This window comes from Mustelus asterias, chromosome 15 (assembly GCF_964213995.1).
Source record: "Mustelus asterias chromosome 15, sMusAst1.hap1.1, whole genome shotgun sequence".
NCBI classification, from domain to species: Eukaryota; Metazoa; Chordata; class Chondrichthyes; order Carcharhiniformes; family Triakidae; genus Mustelus; species Mustelus asterias.
The window spans coordinates 101,948,405-101,972,173 of record NC_135815.1 but is presented as its reverse complement, the minus strand read 5'-3'; the positions used below and the strand labels follow the sequence as shown (position 1 = coordinate 101,972,173).

Here is a 23,769-nt window from a genome sequence, read left to right as displayed (position 1 = left end):
TGGCGAAAGAACACCATGTATGCTGTCTGCCTAGTGAGGGAACTAGGTCTCCTCAGTCAGGTCGTCCTTCACTCACCGATGTTCCCCACCCCTAAGACAGATTTAGGATTCAGCAACATCCTGAACGTGGCCAAGACTTACCTTAACCCTCTTCAGAAAGTTAATAAAACTTGCAAAAATGTTTTTCAGAAGGTCCAGCCACTGAGGAAAATTCAGCATTCTCATCTGGTCAGCAAGCCTAAAAAATATCAATGGAAAAAGGCAAATTAGCAGCTCTTTTATTCCAGTGAGTTTCCACAGGCATATACTGGGGACAGAAAGACACGTGGCCACATACTTACCCTAAAGGCTGTTCAAGTAAAGATTGTAAGAGTTTTAACAACACCAGGTTAAAGTCCAACAGGTTTATTTGGTAACAAATGCCATTAGCTTTCAGAGCGCTGCTCCTTCGTCAGATGGAGTGGAAATTTCCACTCCATCTGACGAAGAGGCAGCGCTCCGAAAGCTAATGGCATTTGCTCCCAAATAAACCTGTTGGACTTTAACCTGGTGTTGAGAGACTACTTACTGTGCTTACCCCAGTCCAACGCCGGCAACTCCACATCACAGTTTTAGAGTGGCAGCATCTCAGCCGACAGAATATCAATGTGCATTGCCAGACTTTCACACACCTTCAGTAACAGATTAAATTCTGGGAGTTTCCAGAGCTGACTGCAGAACTCCAGGTAAAGTAAAGCAGAAACATGCTATAATGTGAAGATTATAAGATTCTAGCAAATAACAAGCTAAATCAGCCGGATCGCTATTTCTATTTACTACAAGGTTACAATAGTCCACAACAAAAGCACTTTGTCAGGTTATCATTGGTAAACCGTGACTTAATATTGCAAACTATAAAAAGATATCTTCACTCGAGCTTTTCTCCCCACAAATTCAACTACTTCCAAAAATGTGCTCTTGCGTAGATGGGAAATCATTTAAACACATACTTTCATTTCAAATCTTTGCAAACAAGGTTATGGTATTTTGCAAAAACTGGCAAATAGACTCACTTCAGTACAACTTCTGTGTCGATTTCTTCCATTTGTGCAATAGTTTCAATAACACTCTAAAACAAAGAGATTTAATAACATCAAGCGTTTTGAAATGGAATTTTAGTACACACACACACACATTGCACAGAAATATCAAAATGGCTAGTAATTTCAATTAAAACTTACAAAAACTAGCAGCAGTAAAAGTCTTCAAATGCAAAGTACAACAAATGGAGTTAACTTCAGGAGAAAATCCATCTGTGCAGACCAGCAAAAACACGCACATTTCACTTCCCCAAAAAACAGCATTCAAATATTAAATGATTTTGGTCCTCAGTATCCACAGCAAATCCGTATGGCTTTGATCACCTGATTTTCACATTCTCTACAGAAACAAGTATCGTCACAGATCAGCAGTCACTCAGGGTGAACATTGTGGGTTCTTTACTCATGGAGAAACACAGCCCCCATCAAAGCAGTGCCCCGTTCATTTATGGCAAGACTTTCCCCTTTAATACTCCACCTATTTGCAATAAAGACCAACATTCCCTTGGCCTTCCTAATCACTTCCTGTACCTGCATGCAAATCTCTTGCAATTCCTATACAAGGACACCTGGATCCCTCTGTACTGTAGGATTCTGCAGTCTCTCTCCATTCAAATAGGATTCTGCTTTTCTACTCTTCTCACCAAGTGGACACTTCACATTTTCCCATATTAAATTCTATCTGCCAATTTTTTTTGCCCACTCACTTAACCTATCTTTATCCCTTCTTACACTATTTGTACTGTCCTCACAACTTGCTTTCCTACCTATCTTTGTACCATCAGCAAATTAGGTTACAATATAGTTGGTACTTTCCACCAAGTCATTAATACAAATCATAAATAGTTGAGACCCAGGTACTGATCCCTGTGATAATCCACTAGTTAATTTGCCAACCTAAAAATGATCCATTTGTCCCAACACTGTTCGCTGTCAGTTAGAAATCTACAATCCAGGCAGCTATATAACCCAACATGCCACCTTTGGAAATCCAAGTACACTACATCTATAGGTTCCCCTTTATCCACCCTGCTTATTACATCCTCAAGAATTCTAATAAATTTTCCAAACACAATTTCACTTACACAAAACCCAATTGTATTATAATTTTCTAAATAACCTGTTACTACTTCCTTAATAATAGATTCCAGCATTTTCCCAATAACTAACTGGCTTGTAGTTTCTTGTTGCGTGTGTTAATAGAGATGTCAGCTGCCAGAACATTGCTCCATATAGGGGTTCACACTATTTCACACAGCCCGGGAACAAGCCCAAAATAAAGCTGCCAGATTCTTGAGCTGCAGTGGCCAGTTCGTAACCAGCTGCATAAGCACCATACTATGGTCGCTGGCAATGTTACTACACACTATGGAGGTAGTTTTATTGTGCAGACATAAAAAGCCATGAAGAAATCCAACAGATTGGGCGCTCTTGAGGCATCCAAGTTTTATTCAGTGGTTTACAATAAACCAATGATTATTTCTTATAAAAATTGCTCTCCCTGGTTTCGTTTTGATGTTCTGCCCATTCTGCTGTTTTATGGAAGATAATTTTTTTGTACAATGCACAAGATATACATGACCTGAGGTAAAAACGAAAGGCCAGATTTAAAACATTACAATAGCACCGGTTCCTCAATCGGACACGACTGTATATAAAGTGTACCTGTTTAATGATGCTTTTTGCAGCTGTAATCATCTCTTCATGATAGATGTCCAGAAAATCTAGCTTTCTTTGTTTTAGCAATCCAAATACTAAAGATACCAATCGTTCCTTAAAAATAATAAATACATTTACTTAGTAATATAATCTTCCCTTACATCACCCAGGCTGTATGTCAAACTTCTCAATCTTTACACCGTGCTTTCAATAGGATATAATTTTTCTTAAATGTATTAAAAACAAAAGCTGCGATTGAAAAATAAAAATAATTGGTTGTGATTTGATTTATTGTCACATGTATTGGGATACAGTGAAAAGTATTGTTTCTTGCGCGCTATACAGACCATGCATACCATTCATAGAGTACATAGGGAAGGAGAGAGTGCAGAATGCCGGGGTTTTTTTGCCCAAGATGGAGGCAGAGCAAGGCGATTTCTTACAAGCTGTTCCCAGCATACTCCCTAATTCTACCTTTGACTCTCGTTGGTAGAGAGTACAGCTGACAATATTTGGAATTTCACTGCATGAAAAAAACTACGCAGTTTGATTAAATATGGAAAATCTCAAGTTAAACTCATTTACAAAGAAAAGTCATTTCGATTTGGAACTGTTCTATTCTGGTCATCCACTCTGCAAACATAACCTTCTAAAAGTCACGTTGGTGGACAACATCATCTGAAACAAACCATACATGTCAGAAACATATAAAAGGAGTTTGCACGTTCTCCCCATGTCTGCGTGGGTTTCCTCCAGGTGCTTCAGTTTCCTCCCACACTCCAAAGTTGTGCAGGTTAGGTGGATTGGCCACGCTAAATTGCTCCTTAGCGTCAGGGAGATTAGCTGGGAAAATACATGGGATTACGGGAATAGGGTCTGAGTGGGATTGTTGTTAGTGCAGGCTTGATGGGCCAAATGATACAAAGATATGTAGAGGGGCAGGTAGTATTGAGGAAGCAGAGGGGCTGCAGAAGGACTTGGACAGGTTAGGAGAGTGGACAAAGAAGTGGCAGATGGAATACAATGTGGAAAAGTGTGAGGTTATGCACTTTGGAAGGAGGAATGGAGACATAGACTATTTTCTAAATGGGAAAATGCTTAGGAAATCAGAAACAAAGGGACTTGGGAGTCATTGTTCAAGATTCTCTTAAGGTTATCGTGCAGGTTCAGTTGGCAGTTAGGAAGACAAATGCAATGTTAGCATTCATGTCGAGAGGGCTAGAATACAAGAGCAGGGATGTACTTCTGAGGCTGTACAAGGCTCTGGTCAGAGTATTGAGAGCAATTTTGGGCCTCATATCTAAGGAAGGATGTGCTGGCCTTGGAAAGGGTCCAGAGGAGGGTCACAAGAATGATCCCTGGAATGAAGTGCTTGTCATATGAGGAACGGTTGAGGACTCTGGGTCTGTACTCGTTGGAGTTTAGAAAGATGAGGGGGGATCTTATTGAAACTTACAGAATACTGCGAGGCCGAGATAGAGTGGACATGGAAAGGATGTTTCCACTGGTAGGAAAAACTAGAACCAGAGGGCACAACCTCAAGCTAAAGGAACGACCCTTTAAAACAGAGATGAGGAGGAATTTCTTCAGCCAGAGAGTGGTGAATCTGTGGAACTCTTTGCCACAGAAGGCTGTGGAGGCCGGGTCATTGAGTGTCTTTAAGACAGAGATAGATAGGTTCTTGATTGATAAGGGGATCAGGGGTTATGGGAAAAAGGCAGGAGAATGGGGATGAGAAAAATATCAGCCATGATTGAATGGCGGAGCAGACTCGATGGGCCGAGTGGCCTCATTCTGCTCCCATGTCTTATGGTCTAAATGGCCTCTTTCTGCACTGTAGGGATTCTGGATTCTATGAAACATTCTAGAGACTGAATGCTGCTTACAGTTGAACTGGATTGCATCCGATGTGCATTGGGTAGTTTAACAGATAAATAATATGCACTAAGCACGTAATTAAAGAATAACCATGCAAAGAAGATACTGGGGAGCTGCCAGTACACCCAGTATGCTGGGACTATACCCAGCACTCAGGAGGGGAGGAAGTAAATGAGAAGAATGGAAAAAGCAATCAAGGTGGCAAGTTAATACACAGACACGAGTAAGAAGTTGTACGATCGCCATTGCACCCTTTCTAATGGGAAAGCAGTAATAATGCAAGTTTAAATGTTGTGCAGATCACGATGGTAAAAAAGTCTTCTCGTTATACACAGCTCATGTCATTCAGTCATTTCATCAATGAATCAGGTGGACATTGGACATCAGTTCCTGCTCCGGTACCCACTGTACACAGCTGGCCCTCTTCCCTGTGTCAGCTTTAAGCATCCCCAGGTCAGAGAGAGAGGAAATTACACAATAAATCAAACCACCTCTACTCTATTCCTGACAACACCTCGAATCCGATGAGAAAATCTCCACTGCAGTGCTTTTCCTTAGTGTGCTCAATGCTTTTTAAAAAATATTTCTGGCATTCTATTTTTAGAACCTGTAAATTATTGTCTCCCAAAATCACATAATGGGCACCCACCCCCCCCCGTGAACAAAGGTCCACAGCCAAGATCGTGAATCTTTTAAACTGTCCTCCCCCACATCAACAACTTCTGATAAATTACATCCTTGCTACTGCATCCACTTCTTGAAGACAATGATTATAACGGAATACAATGACGTTTTGACCATTTCCCAACAGGCATTTGTCAATCCAGCACCAAATTACTGGCTGTCTCCTTGTGAAACATTTCAGTAACTCTATCAACCTCACAGCAGTCTTGCTGGATATAAAATCCAACAGACTGAAGCATTTATGTTGTCAAATCTCTGAAATAAAACTGAAGACGTGAAATGCGACCAAGTACTGCATTCAGCCTGGCCGCTGAGAAAATAAAAGGAGATATTCAAGGGTTGAAGCAATGCAGTGAATGTCACGCGACTGAATTCTTAATATCAGGGGTCTGGATTCGGAGAAGACGGGGAAAACTTGAGCTTTTCAGCATGGAAAGGAGAGGTGAGCTTTGAGCGGTATAAAGATAAAAGTTAAAAGTTTCTTTATTGTCACAAGTAGGCTTACATCAACACTGCAATGACGTTGCTGTGAAAATCCTCTAGTCATCATACTCCGGCGCCTGTTTGGGTACACTGAGGGAGAATTTAGCATGGTCAATGCCCCTAACCAGCATGTCTTTCAGACTGAGGGGGGAAACCGGAGCACCTGGAGGAAACCCACGCAGACACGGGGAGAACATACAAACTCCACACAGACACTGACCCAAGCCGGGAATCGAACCCAGATTCCTGGTGCTGTGATGCAGCAGTGCTAGCCACTGTGCCACCATGACACCCCTATCATTTAGCCACCATTACCTTGTAATGATGGGTAAAAATAGATAACTTATGTATTTGCATTCATTCTTATTAGCTTACTGAAGCTTTGTTCTATTCATTTATTCACTGGAAGTGATGGTACAAGTCCCCAGTGCGGGGAAACAGCAGAGAAACAGCAGCCAGGTAACAGAACACATGCACCTGTAAATAAAGCTCTGTTGTTTTAAATCCTCCATTGCTCCCGAGTGTCATTCTTCACAATACAACAATAACTTGGAATGTTACTTTACAGTTTTAAACTTGTAAAAGAGAAATGTTACTGATATCAGGACCTCCTTCTCTATATAAGCAGCAATCAAATTTACAGGTAGTAAGATACTACCCTGGAATCATTTAACAACCCGATTCTACAACGTTGAGGAAGGGGAAACACTAGAATTCTCTGAATAGATGAATTGAGAAGGGACAGTTGGCCTTCCTCATTTGTAATTATCTTCTGTTTTTGTCCAATAGCATCAGAGGCCATGAATCCAGCTGCATGCTCAACTTTACATCAGCAGTTTTAAACCAATCGAGCCTCACGATACAGATGCTCTATTTTCATATTTAAACTGAAATTATATCAAAGAATCTCTGCAGCTGGTTCCGAAATCAACTCGAACTTATAGTTAAAAATAAAACTAAATTAAGTACTTTCACATACCTCTTCTAACAACTGATCATCCTCCAACGGTCTATTTAAGTCACTATGAGCATAGGTGGAGAAATCTGCTATCATCATTTTATCGATCAGTCTTTCCAACTCGCACAGCTGTGAACCAAGGTGTCTGAAAAATGGAGAAAGTGCATCCTTATCAATACAAAATATTTCTGAAACAAACGTACCTCAAGTACAAATAAATTCACCAGAGATTTATAAAAGAAACCTTCCTCCCTATAACTCATTTATTAATAAAGCAATAAAACATGATCTGCAACTTCAATTTTAGTTTGCGATCTGTGTTTTGGGACAGGATAATGCACAATTTAGTGCATTTAATTTACAAATGATTACTGATATGTATTTCTATTAGCATTACACAATGGGCTATTCTAAAGTGGATACACAGGGTATTCACATGAATAAACCTGTCCAGATTTGATCCTCCCTATGTTAATGTGAAGCAGCTTTCCACACACTCCAAAGGAATAGACTGATTATTCTCAAACTTCCATTATGAGAACCATTGGCAGAAATCAGGAACTTTACAATAAATACAGAATTCGACAACTTATTGGAATTCCAGTTTTCTGTTTTATTGGTGCGATCAGCATAATAAATGTGCATGAAGCAGCCTCAATGACCACAAACAAGGACCCTTACCTTCCAGCCCCATTCCTGAATTCTCAATGTGCAACTGAAGCAAGGGATGTGTCTGATTTGGCAGTAACCTCTGGATAGTGCAAAAACAAACACAACTGGAGATTTGTGGAAATTGAAAATAGCCAATGAAATTAAAATCTTAAAGGGAAAGTACATAAATATTTGAAAAATGATCAATAGCAGATGGGAAAGGCAGGCAATGTAACTGGACAGCTTTCAGAGATCTGCACAGTATAAAGGACCAAAAGGTCTCAGTGAGCTGTACAATCCCGATCAAGATTTACAATGCAGAAGGTTACAGGAGCTTACTTGCTTTTGGGCATCACTTATTCCAAAAAAATTCACAACGGTGGTGTTGTGGTAATGTCACTGGACTGGTGATCCAGAGGCCCAGGTTAAAGCCCTAGTAACATGGGTTCAAATCCTACCACGGCAGCGAGTGGAATTTAGAACATAGAACAGTACAGCACAGAACAGGCCCTTCGGCCCATGATGTTGTGCCGAGCTTTATCTGAAACCAAGATCAAGCTATCCCAGTCCCTATCATCCTGGTGTGCTCCATGTGCCTATCCAATAACCGCTTAAATGTTCCTAAAGTGTCTGACTCCACGATCACTGCAGGCAGCCCATTCCATACCCCAACCACTGAGTAAAGAACCTACCTCGGACATCCTTCCTATATCTCCCACCATGAACCCTACAGTTATGCCCCCGTGTAATAGCTTCATCCACCCGAGGAAATAGTCTTTGAACGTTCACTCTATCTATCCCCGTCATCATTTTATAAACCTCTATTAAGTCTCCCCTCAACCTCCTCCGCTCCAGAGAGAACAGCCCTAGCTCCCTCAACCTTTCCTCATAAGACCTACCCTCCAAACTGGGCAGCATCCTGGTAAATCTCCTTTGCACTCTTTCCAGCGCTTCCACATCCTTCTTATTTAAATTCAACAAATTCAATTAATCACTAGTATCAGTAATGAAACTACCATTGATTGTTGCAAACCCATGGAAATCTGCCAACCTTACCTGGTCTGGCCGACAAGTGACCCCAGACCCACAGCTCTGTAAGTGTGCAATCCCAGTCACTCCTACATCCCATTGAAGAATTTTTAAAATGTAATCCGAGGAGGAAAGCAATGCTTATGCAAACATACACAAGACCACATCGTCAGCTCTTTCAAACAGCTGACCATAATTCCCTTAAAAGACATCTACTCAACTCTTAAATACTCAACCCTCCATTGTACTGAGTCACACAATGTGGGAAGACATCAAGTTCAGTCTCTGATCTGTGGTGAGTTAATGTGTATTAAGTGCACCAACTGGTTAGAGTCCATCTGACAGAAAGGAAGAAAATCAGAAATCACCCACAGATCCTGACTGTTCTCCAGCCCCTGCTGGAAAGTGCATGAATGTGGGAAAACTATCAGGCCCGGTTCTGATGCTTCCAGTCAAACAATCTACTGGCAGTCAACACAATAGTCACCGGGACAAGATACAAGAATCCACATTGCCTGTGGGACCAACCTCCAGCACAAGTTTGTAGCGCTAGAAATGAGTGGGAGAAAGTATCAAAAGGTGAGCATTCACTCACGGCGTTGCTCCAGTAAGAAAAATATTTCTATTTATTTAGTATATAAGGACATTCCCCCGAATATGTTTAATGCAAAGAAATATTACAAAGCACTACACAAGAGGCAAAGAAAAATGACTAAAGCGTCACCGAGAGATTTGGTGGCGTGAAGAGCTGCTTGATCAATGAATGGGTCTTTGGGACAATTCTTAAAGTTTAAAAAAGTCAAGGTTTAGGGAGAGAATGAACAACATGAAATTGCAGCATTGAAACGCTGCCAGGAACCACAAATCCATTTCAGTCACTTTACACGGAATATTACCCACCCCCTCTAAATCATCTTTTCATGAACTGGAAAAAAATATTGGATCCAAAAGTCCTGTCAGATATTTTATTTGGTGCTGACTTTACATTAAAAATTAATTGTGAATTATGGGAGCAAACATTACAAAGATCTCACCAACATCAAAGTGGCAACCAAGCAGTTAATCAGTTGAGGCAGAAACGTTAATGAAGATATCTGGAAAACTTACCGTATTTCGGGTGGTAGCATGACATCGCTAATATCTACCGGAATGGTCACAAAAAGTCTCAGTTTAACATCTGGCTAATGGCAGGGCACCCCTAGCACCGAGCTGGGGGCCAGGGCAAGGCTAGATAAGAAGAGCATTCTGGAGCAGGATGACCTGAGTGGGCCTGGAGGTCTGGAGTGCATCTGCTTCAATGCGAGGAGCGTAATGGGCAAGACAGACGAACTTAGGGCCTTAATGCTTAGGCGGAATTTGGATGTGGTTGCGGTGACGGAGACATGGTTAAAAGAAGGACAGGACTGGCAGCTGAATATTCCGGGGTATAAGTGTTTTAGGCGAGACAGAGGAGGGGCTAAAAAAGGTGGGGGAGTAGCGGTATTAGTTAGGGAGCATATTACAGCGGTGCAGAGGGTGGACAATTTAGAGGGGTCATGTAATGAGTCGCTGTGGGTGGAGCTCAGAAACAGGAAAGGTGCAATCACTATGCTGGGGGTGTACTACAGGCCACCCAACAGCCCACGGGAAGTGGAGGAACGGATATGTCAGGAGATTCTGGATATGTGCAGAAAAAATAGGGTTGTTGTAGTGGGAGACTTCAATTTCCCTGGTATAGACTGGAAAGTGCTTAGGGCTGGGGGTCTGGACGGGGAGGAATTTGTAAAATGCGTACTGGAAGGTTCTTTGGAACAGTATGTAGATAGCCCAACTAGAGAGGGGGCTATACTGGATCTAGTTCTGGGAAATGAGCCCGGTCAGGTCGTCAAAGTTTCGGTAGGGGAACATGCGGCAAATAGTGACCACAACTCTGTTAACTTTAGGATAGTAATGGACAAGGACGAGTGTTGCCCTAAGGGTAGGGTGCTAAATTGGGGGAAGGCTAACTATAGCCGGATTAGGCAGGAATTGGTGGCCGTTGATTGGGAGAGGCTGCTCGGGGATAAGTCCACGTCTGGCATGTGGGAGTCTTTTAAGGAACAGTTGATAAGGCTGCAGGACAGGCATGTGCCTGTAAAAAGGATAGGAAAGGTAGGATTCGAGAACCGTGGATAACCAGGGAAATTGAGGATCTGATCAAAAAGAAGAGAGGCGTATGTTAGGTCCAGGCAACTGCAAACAGATGGAGCTCTGGAGGAATACAGAGAGAGTAGGAAAGAACTCAAACGGGGAGTTAGAAGGGCAAAAAGAGGTCACGAAATGTTCTTGGCAGATAGGATTAAGGAGAATCGTAAGGCATTTTATTCATATGTTAGGAACAAAAGTTGTCAGGGAAAAAGTCAGACCTCTCAGGGACAAAGGAGGGGAATTATGCTTAGAACCCAAGGGAATAGGGGAGATCCTAAATGAATACTTTGCATCGGTATTCACAAAGGAGAGGGACTTGTTGACTGGGAGTGTCTCAGAGGGAGGTGTTGACCTGTTAGAGAGAATCTCCATTACAAGGGAGGAAGTGTTAGGTTTTTTAGGTAACATTAAAACTGACAAATCCCCAGTGCCTGATGGCATCTATCCTAGACTGCTCAGGGAGATAAGAGATGTAATTGCTGGGCCTCTGACGGAAATCTTTGTCTCTTCATTGGACACAAGTGAGGTCCCTGAGGATTGGAGGATAGCGAATGTGGTACCGCTATTTAAGAAGGGTAGCAGGGATAACCCCCGGGTAATTATAGGCCAGTGAGCTTGACGTCCGTGGTAGGGAAGTTGTTGGAGAGGATTCTTAGAGACAGGATGTATGCGCATTTAGAACGGAACAATCTCATTAGTGACAGACAGCATGGTTTTGTAAGAGGGAGGTCGTGCCTTACAAATTTGGAGGAGTTTTTTGAGGAAGTGACAAAAACGGTTGACAAAGGAAGGGCCGTGGGTGTCGTCTATATGGATTTCAGTAAGGCATTTGACAAAGTCCCTCATGGCAGGTTGGTTAAGAAGGTTAAGGCTCATGGGATACAAGGAGAGGTGGCTAGATGGGTAGAAAACTGGCTTGGCCACAGGAGACAGAGGGTAACAGTCGAAGGGTCTTTTTCCGGCTGGAGGTCTGTGACCAATGGTGTTCTGCAGGGCTCTGTACTGGGACCTCTGCTATTTGTGATTATATATAAATGATTTGGAAGAAGGTGTAACTGGTGCTATCAGCAAGTTTGCGGATGACACGAAGATGGCTGGACTTGCGGATAGCGATGAATATTATCGGACAATACAGCAGGATATAGATAGGCTGGAAAATTGGGCGGAGAAATGGCAGATGGAATTTAATCCAGATAAATGCGAAGTGATGCATTTTGGAAGAACTAATGTAGGGGGGAGTTATACAATAAATGGCAGAGCCATCAAGAGTATAGAAACACAGAGGGACCGAGGTGTGCAAGTCCACAAATCCTTGAAGGTGGCAGCACAGGTGGAGAAGGTGGTGAAGAAGGCATATAGTATGCTTGCCTTTATAGGCCGGGGTATAGAGTATAAAAGCTGGAGTCTGATGTTGCAGCTGTATAGAACGCTGGTTAGGCCACATTTGGAGTACTGCGTCCAGTTCTGGTCGCCGCACTACCAGAAGGACGTGGAGGCTTTAGAGAGAGTGCAGAGAAGGTTTACCAGGATGTTGCCTGGTATGGAGGGTCTTAGCTATGAGGAGAGATTGGGTAAACTGGGCTTGTTCTCCCTGGAAAGACGGAGAATGAGGGGAGACCTAATAGAGGTGTACAAAATTATGAAGGGTATAGATAGGGTGAACAGTGGGAAGCTTTTTCCCAGGTCGGAGGTGACAATCACGAGGGGTTACGGGCTTAAGGTGAGAGGGGCGAGGTATAACTCAGATATCAGAGGGACGTTTTTTACGCAGAGAGTGGTGGGGGCCTGGAATGCGCTGCCAAGTAGGGTGGTGGAGGCAGACAAGCTGGCATCGTTTAAGACTTACCTGAATAGTCACATGAGCAGCCTGGGAATGGAGGGATACAAACGAATGGTCTAGTTGGACCAATGAGCGGTACAGGCTTGGAGGGCCGAAGGGCCTGTTTCCTGTGCTGTACTGTTCTTTGTTCTCAGTAATCCACTGGAACATCAATCTAAACTGCTTCCTATCGTGCATCCTATACTTTGCAATGCTGTGACTTGGCAGTGAGCCCAGCAAACAGGCAAACCTGGCAGACAATGCTTCATTCAGCATAGAAAATATACCAACAAAGATCGTGCAGAGCAAAACTGTCTGCAAAATGTGCTGGGTGCAATTAGGTGACCATAGTTAGAAGTACAGGATATAGGGAATGGTGACAGTTCTGAGCTTTGATAGTACCTTTGGTGGGATTGCTGGGTTAGCAGCATGGGGGAAGAGGAGAAATTTTTGGTTTGGCAACATCATGGAGGGTATCCTGGGGTTTGGGTTAAGTTGGTGAGAGATGTAGCAAATTTGCAGTCCCGGATAATAGTGAGAGGAATAAAAGCAAATTACTGCGGATGCTGGAATCTGAAACCAAAAGAGAAAACGCTGGAAAATCTCAGCGGGTCTGGCAGCATCTGTAAGGAGAGAAAAGAGCTGAGGTTTAGGGTCCAGATGACCCTTTGTCATAGTGAGAGGAAGGCTCTTTAGGTCTTCCAGTGTATTGATCTCTCTGTGCTTCAAACATTCCAATCGTCAAAACCTTATTTTAACCAGTAGAAATTTCAGCTATTAGCGGGAAAAAGTTAGACAACACAGCTGACTTTGGTTGAGTGAGACATCTCAATCTACAGCAAATTCATTAATTTCACCAGTTTTAGTCACTCTGATACACATTCCAAACTAACTATCCTACAGCGGTAAATAAATCGGTGCATTGAAATTCTACACTTGGATGCTTACCACCAATGTATTCATGCTCAACTGCAGTAACAATGAAGGCAGTTAGTAGTATGCACAAGAATACCCGAAGCAGGACTAAAAAGAAATCTTGCCTGTATTTTCTTAATAGTTGAAGCGGACTCAGTTTATGGGTCACTTGCATATGGTGTTTACACATTGAACAATTACTTGACAGGACAGCTTAAAAACAAATCATTTCCAATATTTACCAAATAAATGATTACACAAAGACCTTGTGAAGTGACGGCAACTACCCTCCCCTCCAGATTCAATCCTTGGACGCTCTGAATTTTAATCATGTGAGCCATGGCAGGAGTCTGCAGTCACTGTTCAATACATGAACATTGTATGTGACCACATTCCTTTCTGTATTTTAAAATTGACACATAATAGACTGTTACAACTATTCGCTGCATCTTTCTGAACATCAGCCTACCTGAACTTGTAAGCTCTGATGTTGCCTCCCTCCAGTTTTAAATCCAGTTCCATGAAGCAGCTTCTCCAGCCTGACTGTTTCTGGGTGGGACAGGGGAGGGTCTCACCTGGCGAGGGTCTCACCTGGCTCTGCTTTCTCTTTCAAATACTAATGGCCCTGCTTTGCATTTTCAACATTTTTCTGTTTTTATTACAAGAGTTCCTACATTCATATTTTTACTTTTTAATAGAGCTAAACATAATGAGAGGGTGCGTGTGCAGAAAATACACACAATTGGGTTCACGAAAAGTGAGCTTTGTATCATGACCTACCTGAAACTATGAATCCCTTGAAGCTCCTGTTGTAGCACCTCCTGTGTCGTTGCAATTAAGTCCAGTGCCCCAACAAACTCAGAAGTGGACAGCAATAACTGTACGGTAGGCTGTGTTTGGTGAACAGTGGCCATTAACTTTAGTTTATTATACATTTTTACACAGTTATTTCTAGTCACAGCAAGTCTTAATATTTGCAAAGATCCTTCGCACATTACTTTGTCAATCTGGGCAATTTTATCACGAAGCATTTTCACAGCTTGTGAGGTTTTGGTGAGGTAGTCCTGCAATTCATGTTGAGAGGTCATAGCGTGGAAAAAGGCATCAGAACGCAGAGAAATCTGGTGTGCTATATTCACTTCCACTACATCCAAATAATGGGTTAACTGCAAAACAAAATGCATTATCCATTAGAATCATAACATTTACAACATGGAGATGGCCATTTGGTCCATCACAACCACACTCTGAAATAACTCCTTGTATACTATCATACTCTTTCTAATGATCCATTTTCAAGGTGCTGCTTAAACTTTTGCTCTCCAGTTAATGACTTAAGAACCAACAAACCTGGACAGTTAATCTGTTTTTCCTCGCTTTACTTTAGGAAAATTTCTTATTATTTTGGATACCTCTATCAGCTCCGCTAAGCTATTCTGCTCCAGTGAAATCTCTCTTAATAAATAAAAACCTTCATTCCCCAGCTTTACCGAATCTCAGCTATGTTCCTTCCTGAAGCAGAGCACCCAAAATTGGATGCCATGTACAAGCTACACCCTAACCAACAACTGGGCTTCCACTTGTTCTCCTTTCAGTCTAAGTTGCAAGTTGCAGATCTGGCACACAACAAGATGAGCTACTATTAGTTGTGGTTGGGTCATATTGTGCGCTTGCTTGCCACAACCATCACTATTGTAGAATCAAACTGGAGACAAAAGATAAATATCTGGTACTTATTTTTTTCACTACCCAGTGCCTTGTTAAACTCATGGGCCCATTCACCTCCCACAAACGCGAGGAACTCATAGACTTCCTGCTCACCAAGAGGGAGACTATCTATTCAGTAGCCTTTGTTTCTTCTTCTCTTTCAAGTTTATTTCCATTCTTGCCCCATGACTTACATCACTTGTTGCTGTAATACCAATATCCTGGGGGGTAAATTTGCTAAGGCCATGCAGGGAGGTTTAAACTGATTCGGGGGGGGGGAGGGATCCTGAGTAGTGGGGCTGAAAGTGAGGGATGCATGGATGGGGACTGCAATGCACGGCATTGCAGAGGTGGGGTGGAGCAGGGTTTGAAATGTGTATACTTCAATGCCAGGAGTATTCGCAATAAAGTGGGTGAACTTGCAGCGTGGATCAGTACCTGGGACTTCGATGTTGTGGCTATTTCAGAGACATGGATAGAGCAGGGGCAGGAATGGATGCTGCAGGTCCCGGGGTTCAAATGTTTTAGTCGAAGTAGGGAAGGAGGTAGAAGAGGGGGAGGGGTAGCATTATTGGTCAGAGATTGTATCACAGTGTCAGAGAGGAGGTTTGATGAGGACTTATCTGTTGAGGTAGTATGGGCGGAGATTAGAAATAGGAGAGGAGAGGTCACCCTGTTGGGAGTCTTTTATAGACCTCCTAAAAGTTCTAGAGAGGTTGAGGAAAGGATTGCGGAGTCAATCCTGCTTAGGAGTGAAAATAATAGGGCAATTGTTATGGGGGATTTTAACTTGACTAATATTGACTGGAATTGTTATAGCTCTAGCTCGTTAGAGGGGTCAGTTTTTGTTCAAAGCGTGCAGGAAGGTTTTTTGACTCAGTATGTAGACAGGCCAACTAGAGGTGAGGCTATATTGGATCTGGTGCTGGGAAATGAGCCAGACCAGGTGCTAGACTTGGAAGTTGGTGTGCATTTTGGTGATAGTGACCACAATTCGGTTACGTTCACCTTAGTGATGGAAAGGGATAGGCATGAACCTCGGGCCAGTGGTTTTAGCTGGGGGAAGGGTAATTATGAGGCTATTAGGAGAGAATTAGGAAACATAGGTTGGACTAGGAGATTACAGGGACTGGGAACGTCCGACATGTGGAGTTTTTTCAAGGAGCAGCTACTGCGAGTCTGTGATAGGTATGTCCCTGTCAGGCAAGGAGGAATTGGTAGGGCTAGGGAACCGTGGTGCACCAAAAAAGTTTCTTTGTTGGTTAAAAAGAAAAAGGAGGCTTATGTTCGGATGAGACGTGAGCACTCGGGTAGTGCACTAGAAAGCTTTAGATTGGCTAAGAGGGAGTTGAAGAGCGAGCTTAGAAGGGCTAAAAGGGGACATGAGAAGACTTTGGCGGATAGGGTTAAAGAGAATCCTAAGGCGCTCTATAGGTATGTCAAGAACAGAAGGTTGGTTAGGGCAAGTTTAGGGCCAGTTATAGATGGCAGAGGGAAGTTATGTGTGGAACCGGAGGAGATTGGTGAAGCATTGAACCAATATTTCTCTTCGGTGTTCACGCAAGGGGACATGAATATAGCTGAGGAGGACACTGGGTTGCAAGGGAGTAGAATAGACAGTATTACAGTTGATAAGGAGGATGTGCAGGATATTCTGGAGGGTCTGAAAATAGATAAATCCCCTGGTCCGGATGGGATTTATCCAAGGATTCTCTGGGAGGCAAGAGAAGTGATTGCAGAGCCTCTGGCTCTGATCTTCAGGTCGTCGTTGGCCTCTGGTATAGTACCAGAAGATTGGAGGTTAGCGAATGTTGTCCCATTGTTTAAGAAGGGGAACAGAGACTTCCCCGGGAATTATAGACCGGTGAGTCTCACTTCTGTTGTCGGCAAGATGTTGGAAAAAATTATAAGGGATAGGATTTATAGTTATTTGGAGAGTAATGAATTGATAGGTGATAGTCAGCATGGTTTTGTGGCAGGTAGGTCGTGCCTTACTAACCTTATTGAGTTTTTTGAGAAAGTGACCAAGGAGGTGGATGGGGGCAAGGCAGTGGACGTGGTATATATGGATTTTAGTAAGGCGTTTGATAAGGTTCACCATGGTAGGCTTCTGCAGAAAATGCAGATGTATGGGATTGGGGGTGATCTAGGAAATTGGATCAGGAATTGGCTAGCGGATAGGAAACAGAGGGTGGTGGTTGATAGTAAATATTCATCATGGAGTGCGGTTACAAGTGGTGTACCTCAGGGATCTGTTTTGGGGCCACTGCTGTTTGTAATATTTATTAATGATCTGGATGAGGGTATAGTTGGGTGGATTAGCAAATTTGCTGATGACACCAAAGTCGGTGGTGTGGTAGACAGTGAGGAAGGGTGTCGTAGTTTGCAGGAAGACTTAGACAGGTTGCAAAGTTGGGCCGAGAGGTGGCGGATGGAGTTTAATGCGGAGAAGTGTGAGGTAATTCACTTTGGTAGGAATAACAGATGTGTTGAGTATAGGGCTAACGGGAGGACTTTGAATAGTGTGGAGGAGCAGAGGGATCTAGGTGTATGTGTGCATAGATCCCTGAAAGTTGGGAATCAAGTAGATAAGGTTGTTAAGAAGGCATATGGTGTCTTGGCGTTTATTGGTAGGGGGATTGAATTTAGGAGTCGTAGCGTTATGTTGCAACTGTACACAACTCTGGTGCGGCCGCACTTGGAGTATTGTGTGCAGTTCTGGTCCCCACATTACAGGAAGGATGTGGAGGCTTTGGAGAGGGTGCAGAGGAGGTTTACCAGGATGTTGCCTGGTATGGAGGGGAGATCCTATGAGGAGAGGCTGAGGGATTTGGGATTGTTTTCGCTGGAAAGGCGGCGGCTAAGAGGGGATCTTATTGAAACATATAAGATGATTAGAGGTTTAGATAGGGTGGATAGTGATAGCCTTTTTCCTCTGATGGAGAAATCCAGCACGAGGGGGCATGGCTTTAAATTGAGGGGGGGTAGTTATAGAACCGATGTCAGGGGTAGGTTCTTTACCCAGAGGGTGGTGAGGGATTGGAATGCCCTGCCAGCATCAGTAGTAAATGCGCCTAGTTTGGGGGCGTTTAAGAGATCCGTAGATAGGTTCATGGACGAAAAGAAATTGGTTTAGGTTGGAGGGTCACAGTTTTTTTTTTTTTTTAACTGGTCGGTGCAACATCGTGGGCCGAAGGGCCTGTTCTGCGCTGTAATGTTCTATGTTCTATGTTCTATGTAATGTCGCTCCCATTAAATTGACCAGGTGCATCCCTGCCTGAGTGAAGATAGCTCCCTTGCCTAGGCATCGCTCTCCACTTTTGTCAAAAATGACTTCCTCAAAACTAAACCAACTACTTCTGTTCAGGAGCACTGATTTCTCATCTGCTAAGGAGAATGGCTAGTATGCAGTTTTTTCATTTCCAAGAATGCTGGAAATAATTCTGAGATCCACAGTGAAGGAAGTGGAAAGCAAATTGACAATCTTTTAACACCAATGCTAATGGATAATCAATGAGTACAACATAAGTCTCCCAGATATTGAACATCTTCCACTTCACAATGAAAGACTTGGGTTAAAAAACAAGTCAATGCGATGATGAAAATGGACCTCCTCCAACTTTGAGCCAAAGTCCTGATCTTCAAATAGACAGGTCAGTTCATACTGAGGAATCCTAGTGCAAAATAAAACTGGTGAACAAGAGCCAAAGAGTTCCCTAAATTATAAATTTATAGTCAAATAGACTGCGTGTAGATCTTGAGAGAATTTCCAGGAATTGGTCTTGCACCTGTTCCCAAATGAGAATGGTCACAGACAACAGAACTGACTGCAAATTAATTTCTGAATATCCAATAAATCCAGTCTTTCAGCTTCTATTTCTGGATAACATTTGGTTCAACTTTCTGAATAAGATAGCACGTTAGCTTGTAAAAGGTTCAAAATACTCCTTAGTAGCATTGCAGAATCTGCACGTTGGGGAGGACTTTTATTTATTGATCATCCAAACCCTTAATAATCAGCAACCTATCAGTTGCCTACATTCAATATGTAATATTCCAAGCTGAAATTATACAACTGAACTTCATCAACCTTCGCACAGAAATGCAGCTAAAGGACGACACGGTGACACAGTGGTTAGCACTGCTGCCTCACAGCTCCAGGGACCCGGGCTCGATTCCTGGCTTGAGTCACTGTCTGTGTGGAGTTTGGACTCTCTCCCTGTGTCTGCGTGGGTTTCCTCCGGGTGCTCTGGTTTCCTCCTACAGTCCAGATGTGCGGGTTAGATGCATTGGCCATGCTAAATTGCCCCTTAGTATCCCGGGATGTGTAGGTTAGAGGGATTAGCGGGGTAAATATGTGGGGTTACGGGGATAGGGCTTGGGTGGGATTGTTGTCGGTGCAGACTCGATGGGCCGAATGGCCTCTTTCTGCACTGTAAGGATTCTATGGCATTATTTAAACTAGCTCTTTATAAAAGCAGCATGTTAATTCCACTATAATAAAAACAGAAAATGCTTAGTTGTTCAGACAGCGTCTATGGAGAGAGAAACAGTGCTAACGTTTCAGACCAGTAACCGTTTAAATTTACTGGATGGGTGATTGGGATCACTGTCAATTTCCACTGACGTGGATTTCTATATTTGAAGTAAAACAGAACACGAGGACAGCAGAAACCTCTCCAAAAACACACACGAGCTGCTGATTTGGATACCTTTTCTTGCAATAACCTTGACGATGCTCCGTCACGAGCTCCCTTTCCACCAGCTCCATGTTGACCACTGAAATGTGACCAGGGCAAGACAGTAGAAAATGTTAGAGGATCTTCCAAAGCAAAGTCTGACTTCAGAAATATCTGCAAAGTATCAGGTAGAAGAAATAAAGTCGTCATTTTCAAAATCTTTTAATTCAATAACTTCTGTTTAAGTAACAAATAATAGATAGCCGTGAGGGAGCTACAGGCCACAAGTAAATTAACTATTAGGTGACATTAAACAGCAACACAGCTTATATCCTTGAATTTAAAAACTGACCATGCCTTTCCCCTCCAAACACCACAATACAGCCTTATAACTTGTTTTTCAGTAAAGCACTCACTCTGCAGTCTATTTGAGGCCGCAGCTGGAATACTGTGTGCAGTATTGGTCCCCTTATTTGCGGAATGATATATTGGCCTTGGAGGGAGTGCAGAGAAGGTTCACCAGGTTGATATCGGAGATGAGGAGTGTTGATTATGAGGAGAGACTGAGCAGATTGGGTTTGTACTCGTTGGAATTTAGAAGGCTGAGGGGGGATCTTATAGAGACATATAAGATAATGAAGGGGCTGGATAGGGTAGAGGTGGAGAGATTCTTTCCACTTAGAAAGGAAGCTCGAACTAGAGGGCACAGCCTCAAAATAAAGGGGGGTCAGTTGAGGACAGAGTTGAGGAGGAACTTCTTCTCTCAGAGGGTGGTGAATCTCTGGAATTCTCTGCCCACTGAAGTGGTGGAGGCTACCTCGTTGAATATGTTTAAATCACGGATAGATGGATTCCTGATCGGTAAGGGAATTAGGGGTTATAGGGATCAGGCGGGTAAGTGGAACTGATCCACTTCAGATCAGCCATGATCTTATTGAATGGCGGGGCAGGCTCGAGGGGCTAGATGGCCTACTCCTGCTCCTATTTCTTATGTTCTTATGTTGAGTAGTTGCTCTCTCAAAGTACTCAAAGAACAAAGAACAAAGAAAATTACAGCACAGGAACAAGTCCTTCGGCCCTCCAAGCCTGCACCGATCATGCTGTCCGACTTAACTAAAACCCCCTACCCTTCCGGGGACTATATCCCACTATTCCCATCCTATTCATGTATTTGTCAAGATGACCCTTAAAAGTCACTATCGTATCTGCTTCCACTACCTCCCCCGGCAACGAGTTCCAGGCACCCAACACCCTCTGTGTAAAAAAAAACTTGCCTCGTACATCTCCTTTAAACCTTGCCCCTCGCACCTTAAACCTATGCCCCCTAGTAATTGACACTTCCACCCTGGGAAAAAGCTTCTGACTATCCACTCTGTCCATGCCCCTCATAATCTTGTAGCCTTCTATCAGGTCGCCCCATAACCTCCGTCGCTACAGTGAGAACAAACCAAGTTTCTCCAACCTCTCCTCATAGCTAATGCCCTCCATACCAGGCAACATCCTGGTAAATCTTTTCTGTACCCTCTCCAAAGCCTCCACATCCTACTTTAGATTTGATTTAATGACAGTAACGTGGTATAATTTTTAAAGTCATTTCGAGGGAATAGAATGTATTTATGGAATGCATTGATCGTGTCAGTTTCTACATATTAGTGAGATAAACTGTATTAGGGAAAGAGGTTGTGGATCTGTGGCGTTACCTTCGGTACTTGATCCAAATCGGTCCTTGATCTGTCTGCAATGAAATGAATAAGCTGCATTAAATCAAAATATATCATTCAGGTGAATCATAAAAACATGAATCAAATTCAAATAATGCAGATATTGATCAAAATAAAGTTAGATATGTCACTCAATAGTGTGATGCCCATTCACTGGTACAAATCCATTGGAACAGGAGTAGGCCATTCGGCCCGTCGAGCCTGCTCTGCCATAGAATGGCTGATCATCTACCTCAACATCACTTTCGCAAACTATCTCCATATTCCTTGATGTTACTGGTCTCCAGAAATCCATTGAGTTCTGTCTTGAATATACACAGTGATTGGACCCTTCTAGGGTACAGAATTCCGAAGGATCTTTCAAAACAATGAGATTCACTCCACTATTTTACAAAAATAACGTATACCTTGAGGTGAGCTGGTGCTGTAGTGGTAATGTCACTGGACTTGTGTGGGGGAAAGGTGGTTGGCAGTGATGGATCTCTGTCACAGAGCTTTAAACATAGAAGCAAATCAAAGTCAAAGGGAAAAGTGGAGGGAAGTTAAATAAAGGGAAAGTTTATCTAATATCAATCCTGAGGAACCAACAGTTCAAATGGAACAAGAAATATAATGAAAGCAGTACCAAGTGAAATCAAACTTCAGGCAAACGGGTCAAAGAAAGAAACAGAAATAAGTTTTAAAACTAAATGAGAGAGAAGTACAAGTCAACTGGGGGCCATAAAGTGTGTTTGATGCAGGATGTTTAATAAAGGAGAAATTGGGTTTAATGGAAGCATCTTATAATTGGGAGAAGATGGAAATAAAGACACTGGCTCAGACAACAGCTGAAACAGATCAAATACTAACTGGGATTGCACGAATATCATGCAGAAAAACTGGAAACAGCAGACCAGTTCAAAGGACCCAATTTGCATTCTTGTTTCTAACAAGCCTGTCTTCTCGATTGCCGGGTGTAGCACAGGCAGCTGTCCAAGACTTAAACAAAAGGTCAACTGTGTTAGGAATGATCAAAACACTATCCCAGATGACGCCTCTCTTTAACGTGCTGCATTCAAACACAGGCTGACTTTTCAAATTAATTTAGACACAGTCTGCATAATATGCCCAGGATGCCTCGCAAGTTTCTAAAAATCATTAAGTTGTGATGTTTTTATACCAAAACTGCAGGTTTCCTGAAAAAGATTTTCAACCCCTGGTCTAACACAACTGGCAAGTCAAATATCTCTCTCTTTCCTACAGCTCAATGTTAACTTGCAGAAACAGTGAGTTCACAGCTTTGAAAAGCAAATGCCCTGATTTTTTAATCAAATATTTAGTGAAGAAAGCTAATGGACATGCTCTTACCGTGGCTGTGTACAACAGGTGCAAGTGTTTGATCTAGTCCATCCTTAAGTGGGCATGTTTTCTTGCACTTCTCATGAATCTTTTGTCGCTAGCAATGAGAATCATATTAAATGAGATGAACCGATTCCAAGAAACAAAGTTTAAAACTTAAATTAATAAAAGGGTAAATGGTTGTAGATGGTGATAAGAATATTCAGCTGTTTTTCTGGTTTAAGACTGGAATTGCTCAAAGGAATTGTGGAGTTCAATTCTTTCAAGCAAGCGGTCTTCATTAACATCCTACAACATTTTTCAAAAATATTGCTTTTTAGAAAGTTAGAAAGGTTGATTCAGGAGGGTGTATAATTACCGATAACTAACAATTAAAGATATAGTGATGTTTAAATTGCAATGTGTTACAAAAGGCTGAAATGATGTTACCAATCCTTACAGAAGTTATATCCTGTAGGTAGGGTGCAAAGTGTTCCTTGGTGATTGGTGGGAGGTAGAAGGAAGGCATAACTTCGGTCTCCATAAAATCCAGTCCCCATGTCTTAGTGAAGAAATCAGATTCCCTTTTGGATAGCCTGGGGTCATTCAGCGCTGCTGGAAGGTTCACTTTGGAATGATAAACAGTCCACCTATGCTGATCTGCCACTACTGATGGGCTATCACATAAACTGCTGGAATCTCCTGTAAAGACAGAATACATTACCCAAATTCGAGCAAATAAAGAATTTGAATAATACTATATAAAGCCACCAACATTATTGCACTTTAACAAGAAAGCCACAGCCATGCTTCAAAGCATGTTTTCTCCATTGGGAAGAATGCAAATGTCACTGGATCGGATGTTAGGAGATACTAAAATGGAAGGCAACAAGACCAGACCATACGAATATATACAGGTTACTTTATCAGAAATTACTACATTTTATCTCTCACTGGGATCATTCCAATATTTGGAAACTAACGAGCATGAATTCATAAATTATTAAACCAGTATCATTGTGAC

The 23,769-nt window shown here is 42.5% G+C and overlaps 1 protein-coding gene across 3 annotated transcripts in view; it reads right to left on the bottom strand.

Moving 5' to 3' along the window:
- The window catches only part of vps54 (VPS54 subunit of GARP complex), an 86,494-nt gene that overhangs the window by 50,676 nt on the left and 12,049 nt on the right, over positions 1-23,769 (bottom strand). For all 3 annotated transcript variants that reach the window (XM_078230433.1, XM_078230434.1, XM_078230435.1), the window contains exons 3-11: positions 23,206-23,447; positions 22,776-22,863; positions 21,408-21,442; positions 19,741-19,881; positions 14,102-14,487; positions 6,763-6,886; positions 2,745-2,852; positions 1,053-1,108; positions 142-238 (exon numbers count right to left, since the gene is read on the bottom strand). In XM_078230433.1, the coding sequence (XP_078086559.1) occupies positions 142-238; positions 1,053-1,108; positions 2,745-2,852; positions 6,763-6,886; positions 14,102-14,487; positions 19,741-19,881; positions 21,408-21,442; positions 22,776-22,863; positions 23,206-23,447 (1,277 nt within the window). The remainder of the gene's footprint in view (positions 1-141; positions 239-1,052; positions 1,109-2,744; positions 2,853-6,762; positions 6,887-14,101; positions 14,488-19,740; positions 19,882-21,407; positions 21,443-22,775; positions 22,864-23,205; positions 23,448-23,769) is intronic.